Here is an 8,977-nt window from a genome sequence, read left to right as displayed (position 1 = left end):
GGGTTTCACCATGTTGACCAGGATGGTCTCGATCTCTTGACCTTGTGATCCACCCGCCTCGGCCTCCCAAAGTGCTGGGATTACAGGCTTGAGCCACCGCGCCCGGCCTATGGGATTTCTTTTTGAGGTAATGAAAATATTCTAAAATTGATTGTAGTGGTAGTTACACAGTTCTGTGAATATAATAAAACCATTGAATTGTACATGTCAAATGGGTCAATTGTATAGTATAAGAATTTATATCTTAATACAACTGTTATAAAAAGTCATGGTATGAGATTTTTTGACAATGTCCATGGCAAATCCTCTTACCTCTGTTCTTTTTAAACATTGTTTTGACTGGCCAGACCTGGTGGCTCATGCCTGTAATCCCAGCACTTTGGGAGTTCCTGCATCACCTGAGGTCAGGAATTTGGGACCAGCTTGACTGATATGGTGAAACCACATCTCTACTAAAAATCCAAACATTAGCTGGGTGTGGTGGTGGGGACCTGTAGTCTCAGCTTCTTGGAACGTTGAAACAGGAGAATTACTTGAACGTGGGAGGTGGTGGTTGCAGTGATCCCAGATTGTGCCACTGCACTCCAGCCTGGGTGACAAAGCGAAACTCCGTCTAAAAAAAAAAATTGTTTTGACTGTATATGGTTCTTCGTTTTTCCATATAAATTTTAATACCATCTTGTTAAGCTCCACACAAAATTATATTGGGATTTTGGTTAGAATTTTATTGTATTTATACATTTGTTTGGAGGCAGATGATACCATTTTGACACGCATTGAAAATATGCACAAGAAATAGGACCTATGAATGTGTTATTTCACTTCATTGATCTTTTTAAAGTTTTTTTAAAAAGATCTTTTTGTGTTTTCTCCAGAAAGATAATTCACATCTTTTGTTACACTTATTTATTCCCAAGTACCTTTTAGTTTTTATTGCTACTGTAAATGGTATTTTTAATAACACTTTTTACTTGTTGCTGGGGGATGGAAATGTTGATTTTTATATAGTGGTGTTATAGCTAGCAACTTAGTTGAATTCTCTTATTTTATTTTATTTTTTTGTAGAGACAGGGTTTCACCATGTTGGCCAAGCTGATCTTGAACTTCTGGCTTCAAGTGATGAATCCGCCTTGGCCTCCCAAAGTGCTAGGATTACAGTCATGAGCCACCGTGCCCGGCTGAATTCTCTTATTTTAATTTCTATATTATCTTTGATTTTCTGCCTATAAATATCACATTTATCTACTTATACTACTGTAATGTATTTTTAATTTTTTGTCTTAATTCTTCAGCTAGGATTACTAGTGTAATGTTGAATAGAAGTAGTTATAGTTGGTATCTTGTCTTGTTTCTAGTTGCAAAGGGGATGCTTTGAGCAGTTTATCATACAGTATGATTATTGATATATAACAGGGATTGACATCTGGCCTAAATAAAATTTTATTGGAACACAGCCATGCTTATTCATTTACATATGGTCCATGGCTGCTTTGATGATACAACAGCATGTTTCAATAGTTCTGACAGAGACTCTAATGTCCTCAAAGCCTAAATATTTACTATCTGGCGCTTTTAGTAAAAATTTGCCCATCCCTCCTCTAGAGTTTTGATATCTTAATAATACATTAAGGAATTTATGTTCTACTTCTGTCATTAAAATTTTTTTAAAATCATAAATACTGAAGTTTATAAATACCTTTTGTGATCCTCTTGTAGTTCATAAGCATGATAATTGGATGTTGAATTGTGATCAGAACATTCTCTGTTACTACTTGTTGAGATTTGCTTTAAAGCGAAGTATATGGTCAGTTTTTGTAAATATTCTATGTGAAAGAGTTGCTAAGAATTGCCAGAAGACCAGTAACTGTAGAAAATAGGCAAAGATTATGAAGTCTTTTCACAGAAAGTCAAATAAGCTTATGCTTATTTAATGCTTAAGCACCTCACTCATAAGAGAAATGCCACATTAGTTCTACATGTTGATACTGCTTTTTCACTTTTCAGATAAGCCAACAACAACAAAAAAATTCAAAATGAAATGCTTAAATAGCATACTATTTGAGGATGATGGGAAGTAAGCAGTCTTTATGCACTCACTGCAGTTAGAAGTGGGATATATATGATCACAACTTCTGTGGAGGAAATTTGACAACATTTGTCAAAATTACAAATATATATACTTCAGCAATTCCACTTCTAGGAATTTATTGTAAAGTTTTATTTCATATAAAATTATGTTTGTTCAAAATAGAAAAAGAAAAATCCAGGTATCCCAGACTTGTTAAATGGTTCCTGAGATGGAATACTACTATAAAACCTATAAAACGAGTAAGGATGCTTTCTGTATTGGAAAAAAAAGTCACAAAAGAGATTTTGTTTTTGTTTGTTTTTGAGGCAGAGACTTGCTGTGTCACCCAGGCCGGAGTGCAGTGACACGATCTTGGCTTACTGGGACGTTCACCTTCCAGTTTTAAGCAATTCTCGTGCCTCAGCCTGCCGAGTAGCTGGGATTACAGGCGGGTACCACCATGCCCACTTACTTTTTGTGTATTTTGTAGAGATGGGATTTCGCATGTTGGTCAGGCTGGTCTCAAGCTCCTGGCCTCAAGTGACCCGCCCACATCGGCCTCCCAAAGTGCTGGGATTACAGGTGCGTGAGCCACCTTACCTGGCTACAAAAGATATATTATTAAATGAAAAAAATCAAGATGGTGATTGTGTATTACAGTGTGCTGCTACTTGTACAAAAGAAAAGGCAGGGAATAGTTATGTTTACTTATATCTGCTAGTTTTGGGATAAAGAAACATTAAAACATGCACAAGAAACTAGTCATTATTGTATTATGGGGGTGAGGGAACTGAGCAGACGTGGAACAAGGGTGTATGTATGTGTTTTATTTTTGAGCTGTGTGATCATATTAAAATTTTAAAACTCCCAGTGTGATGTTAGATTTGTCAGTTACATTGTATAGTTATTTGGACATTTGCTTTATGTACTTAAGGCTCTGTTATGAGGGACACCCAAGTTCAAAATTGATCTGCAGTTAAACCCATACTTTTATCTTGTAGCTACTTTAAAAAAAATCACTGATGCTTTTTGTTAGTTTTTTCTTTTCTTCTCATTAATATGTTAGATGTATTATGTTATGTTTGGTATATCTTTTCCCATTCTTTTAATTTCAGATATTTTGTGTATAATATATAACTGCATTAAAAATTTAATCTAACATTTGTCTGTTTATTGTAGAATCCATTAATTTACATGTATTGTTAGATATTTGAACATTTCTGTCTTATTTTGTCCTTTTCATTATGCTTTTTCAGTGCTGTTATACTTTTTTCTCTTTCAGATTGAATGAATTAATCTGTTTTTTTCCCCTCTACTTACCTAAATGTTATGTGTGTGTGTTTATATAATTTCATATTTATGTTCCTTTAATGATTTCTCTTAATATTTTAATATGGGTACTTAGAGCTTAAAATTAATATTTTACTCTTTCACGCGGTAAAGTAGACTTTAAAATACTTTTAATTGGCAACATCCTCTAACTCTTATTGGTACAAAAACAATTAATTTTACAATTGATGGCCACTTAGATTAGATGAAATGCAGTTCATCTACTCACAGTAGCTCTGTATATTAGGTGCATTATCAGCCCTCATTTTGCAGGTCAGAAAATTGAGTAACAGAGTAGTTAAGTGATTTATACAAAGTCACACAGATGGTAAACGTCAGGGCCAGGTTACAAATGGTTGATAATCCAGACAGTAATGATAATATTTAATTTGGGGGGTGGTAAAAGATAGCACTAAAATATTAAGACAGTGATTACATAAAATTAGTTAAATTGATCAGAGTTAAACTTGACAGGCTATCACTTCTAAGACAGTTTCAGAGATGTTAAAATATATCTTTGAACACTATCAGGCACAAAGGAAGTGTTAGGTCTTTTATAAGACATTTGTCCTTACAGAGAGGATATTATGTTTGCTTCCTTTCTGGTGGCGTTAAGTTAGGGAGCACTTGAAGTTAGTTATTTTGACTTACAATTTTTTTGCACCATGCCAGTAGCATGCAGTCAAACTCATAACCCATTAGTTGGCAGGCTTATAGTAATGAATTCTCAGGGGAGATCCTTCCTCCAATCAAAATCCAAGCTGAGGGAGCTAAGCTATTAGGACGCAGGCATAAGAATGATACAGTGATTAGCTAGGCATGGTGGCATTTGCCTGTAATCCCATTTACTTGGGAGGCTGAGGCAGGAGAATCACTTGAACTTGGAGGAAGAGATAGCAGTGAGCTGAGATCGTGCCACTGTACCACAGCCTGGGGAACAGAGCAAGACTTCCTCTTAAAAAAGAGAGAAAAAAAAGAACCATGCAATGGACTTTGGGAACTTGGGGGAAAGGGTAGGAGGGGGTTGAAGGAAAAAAGACTACACATATGGGGTACAGTGTATACTACTTGGGTGATGGGTGCACCTAAATCTCGGAAATCACCACTAAAGAACTTATCCGTGTAACCAAACACCACCTTTTCCTCCGAAACCTATTGAAATTTAAAAAAATTGACATATTTTAAATTAAAATAAAAGATTTAAAGTATGCATAAAAACATTCCAAAATACAGTGACTTGCTTGGAAAAAAAAAAACCACATGTGAACTGCACTGAGTGCTAAAGAAAAATTATACAAAATAGAACCTGATTAAAAATCATTTAATTTTTTATTAAAAATTAAATTTATATTAGTTAAATTTATTATTAATCAGCTAATACAAAGGTACAATCAGGGTTCTGGATTGATTCTAAAGCTGGAATCTCTGCCCTTTTCATTATGCCATGCTACATTTAGTGAAACCTAAACAATTTCTGACTTAGATAAAGGGCTTAGAATTGTAGCATACTGGGTTAAAAAAAGATCTGGCTGGGTGTGGGGGCTCATGCCTATAATCCCAGCACTTTGGGAGGCTGAGGTAGGAGGATCACATGTGGCCAGGAGTTTGAGACCATCCTGGCCAACATGGTAAAACCTTGTCTCTACTAAAATAAAAAGTTAGGCGGGCATGGTAGCGCACCCCTGTAATCCCAGCTACTCAGGAGCCTGAAGCAGGAGAATTGCTTGAACCTGGAAGGCCGAGGTTGCAGTGAGCTGAGATCGTGCCATTGCATTCCAGCCTGGATGACAGAGTGAGACTCTCAAAAAAAAAAAAAAAAGAAAAAGAATCAAAGCTGAGCCAGCCTTTCAAGGGTACCCGTTTTATTTGGAAGTCTTAGTTCTAACATACTTCTTGGTAATACTGAGACTTTGTCTTCTGTTCTCTAAGAAGTCTTTAAAATCCAAGCCTCTCTTAATTCTCAGGGCAGGTGTGGCCTTGGTTTTACGCTGGGTATTTGACCACTGAAACTTCCCCAATTTTCTTACCAGCTTAGCCATGAATTTTAAAGAACACGTGTTATATTTATGCTGACTTTTTTAAGAAGATAGCTTTTCAGGCAGTTGTGTCTGCTGTATTTTATATTATATTCTTGGAATATATATGTATATATTTTATATTTTTGGAATATAAAATTCTGGAAACAAGCTTTTAGTAATACCTTTAAAAATGGTCATTTCTATAGCTTTGGCTTTGTTTTTGTTTGTTTTTGACAGAGTATTGCTCTGTTGCCCAAGCTGGAGTGTGGTGGCACAATCTCGGCTCACTGCAACCTCCATCTCCCAGGTTCAAGTGATTCTCCTGCCTCAGCCTCCTGAGTAGCAGAGACTACAGGAGCACACCACCACACCTGGCTAATTTTTGTATTTTTAGTAGAGACAGGGTCTAACCATGTCGGGCAGGCTAGTCTGGCTTTGGTTTTTATTGTTTCATGATCATAGATTATATTGAATAATGGTATTCTCATTATTTTATTTTTAACTGTGAGGGCTGGATGAACTACGTGTACTTTTAATCCTTACTTAAATTCCAGTTCTTCTCTTTTGGCACACAGCATTTTAGAAGCCTACCAGTAGTAGTTTGAAGTCTCAAGTCAACTAGATTTGACACTTACAATATCATAATTCTAAAATGTAACTTTTGAAGTTAGTCTTCAGTGTTGTATTCCTAACTCCAGTATTGAAAATATATGTTAAAGGGTAAGAATGAGATGGCTAGATTTGACTGAGGTTGATTGAATAAAAAGATAACTTCCTGGAAAATCACATATTCAAACTGTTTGCATCAGTTGTAACTTCAGTAAAAACATCTTTTCCATTTTTTTTGTTTTAGGTTGACGCAAGAATTTTGTTTAGTAAACGCAGATTATGAATAACAAATTTTATGAATTTTATTCTGATTTAATAGATCAGATGAAAAGAAGAACATGAACTGGAAGCAACTTCCCAAAAAGCCATGCAAAAATTTACTTAGCACGTTAAAGAAATTGTATCCCCAGCTGTCTTCAGGTAATGTGAGAAAAAAGGAATATTGTTGATGAAGGAATGTGTAGGAGAAAATTCTGTTTAAATTTAAACATAGTAATACCATTTTCTGTTTTTATTTCCTTTGTTAGTTCACCGAAAAACTCAAGAAGGCTCAGCAATTGACATGACTCCAATTGAAGCAGATTTCTCCTGGCAAAAGAAGATGACACAGCTTGAGATGGAAGTTCAAGAGGCATTTTTACGCTTTATGGCATCTATTTTAAAAGGATATAGAGCATACCTCAGACCAATCACAGAGGCTCCTTCAAATAAAGCCACAGCTGCTGATTCATTATTTGACCGACAGGGTGAGTAGCATTGAAAATACAATTCCTTTTGTTGAAGTGAAAAATATTTTATATTTGTTGTTGCTGCCAAGAAATACTTATTGTATAAATTATTAAAAATTCATATTAAAATATAATGAACTTCCATGTTTATGTATCCTAGCTCTATGACTAGAATTTCTTGTCATTTTTGTATTCCACTTTTTTCCTGAGAAATTTGAAACTAGAGATATTTAGTTATGAAAAGTCAGAGATGTTGCCTATATTTACAATACCATGTAGTCAGTTATCTTAGTAGAACATAACTGATGAGTTCCCTAATTTGTATACTTTTTTTTTTTTTGAATAGAGCAGAGTCTTGCTATGTTGGCCAAGCAAGACTTGCTGGTCTCGAACTCCTGGCCTCAAGTGATCCTTCTCCCTCGGCTTTCCAAAATGCTGGGATTATAGGTGTGAGCCACTGCATTGGGCCAGATGTGTACACTCTTGGCTTTACAATTAGTGTGTGCACTGAGGCCACCACATTTTAAACATTTTTGACTAGTGTAGCTTTGTTCCAGGGAAAAACATATCTTCCTTAATTTTAGTGTGTTTTGTTTTAGGAAATTATAGAGACTTTTGTTGTTTTTCAGCTACTGCCATCTATGTAGGAGCAATCTTACATCTATATCAATATTCATATGAAATTATTTTACTTTTCTTTGTTTTTACCCAGTGATTACTTTAAAAAAAAAAATCTGTATTTTCCTAATAATCGTTTTGTCCTTTATCTTCTCTGCCTTAGGATAACTTATGGCTTAAATATTTAGTCACCACTTACTGGCTAATTATTATGTAGGAATATAAAGAAATATAAAACCTTGCTCTATGGGATCTTAAATGGAAAATAATTAAAATTTTTTAAAAATAGGTCAAGTACTCAAGAAAACATATTTGATGCAATTTTAATTTGGAAGTTTTAAGATTTAAAGAAAAGGGATATTCTTCCAAATATTACAATATTTCAAAATGGGTATTTTGAAAGACTTCATGGAGGAAGCATGACTTGGAAGAATGGGTGGAATGAAGATAAATGGAGAAGAGCAGGAAAGGCTTTCTGGAGGTCCATAGACATTAAGAGTCAAATCTGAGCTAGAATTTCTACTTTGTTATTTATAAAGTCTTTCTGGAGTTTATTAAAGTTTTCTTGACTAGGCGTGGTGGCTCATGCCTATAATCCCAACACTTTGGGAGACCGAGGCAGGCAAATCTCCTGAGGCCAGGAGTTCCAGACCAGGCTGGCCAACATGGCAAAACCCCGTTTCTACTAAAAATACAGAAATTAGGCAGGCATGGTGGCAGGCACCTGTAATCCCAGCTAATCAGGAGTCTGAGGCAGGAGAATTGCTTGAACCTGGGAGGTGGAGGTTGCAGTGAGCCAAGATCATGTCACTGCACTCTAGCCTGGGCAACAAAAACAAACTCCATCTCAAAAAAAAAAAAAGAAAAAAAAAATATATATATATATAAATTTTGAGGAGGACATCATTTCACTCGTAACAGCATGTTTAGGAAAAAAGATTAAATGGTACAATTTGACCAGAGTGATGAGCTTTAGAGGTGCTGTGGAAGATAAGACTGAATACAAGATTAGGGCTCAGGCTGTGGGTAGTTTTAAATGGCAGATGAAGAGTATAGATTGTACAGGAGTGACATCACTAAAGGAATTTGGAAAGAAACTCGGTTTCCAAGGCCTAAGATTTTATTGTAAACAGTTCAGCATTTGGTCTACTAGGGGACACAGACATTAGACGATAAAATAGCATATATACTAACTACATCTTAATAAGCGTATTGTGAAGGAAAGTATTGGTTACAGTGAGAGTGCTAGTTAGGAGAAATATTCCTTGAAGAGAAATATTTTTTGAAGAAATAACAAGGAATATTAGTGTCCTAAGGCATCCTTTAGTGTTCTGCTTTTAAGTTTGGGCCTAGAAAAGCCATAGGAATTAACTAGGAATTTTATATATGTGGTTTTAGCTTATTTTATCCTTGATGTTGTTTACCATTTCTTCTACCACTTGTATTTCCTGTAAACTTACGGTTCAAGAGCTGCAATGTTCACTAGAAATGTAATATAAGCCACATAGAGAGCCGGGCGCGGTGGCTCACGCCTGTAATCCCAGCACTTTGGGAGGCCGAGGCGGGTGGATCACGAGGTCAAGAGATCGAGACCATCCTGGTCAACA

At 35.6% G+C, this 8,977-nt stretch overlaps 1 protein-coding gene across 1 annotated transcript in view; it reads left to right on the top strand.

Moving 5' to 3' along the window:
* The window catches only part of DENND4C (DENN domain containing 4C), an 87,816-nt gene that overhangs the window by 25,477 nt on the left and 53,362 nt on the right, over nucleotides 1-8,977 (top strand). Inside the window, exons 10-11 of the mRNA XM_037728516.1 lie at nucleotides 6,344-6,444; nucleotides 6,552-6,770. Of these exons, the coding sequence (XP_037584444.1) occupies nucleotides 6,344-6,444; nucleotides 6,552-6,770 (320 nt within the window). The remainder of the gene's footprint in view (nucleotides 1-6,343; nucleotides 6,445-6,551; nucleotides 6,771-8,977) is intronic.

This window comes from Cebus imitator, unplaced genomic scaffold (assembly GCF_001604975.1).
Source record: "Cebus imitator isolate Cc_AM_T3 unplaced genomic scaffold, Cebus_imitator-1.0 Scaffold267, whole genome shotgun sequence".
NCBI classification, from domain to species: Eukaryota; Metazoa; Chordata; class Mammalia; order Primates; family Cebidae; genus Cebus; species Cebus imitator.
This window is presented reverse-complemented; position numbering and strand designations above follow the sequence as displayed.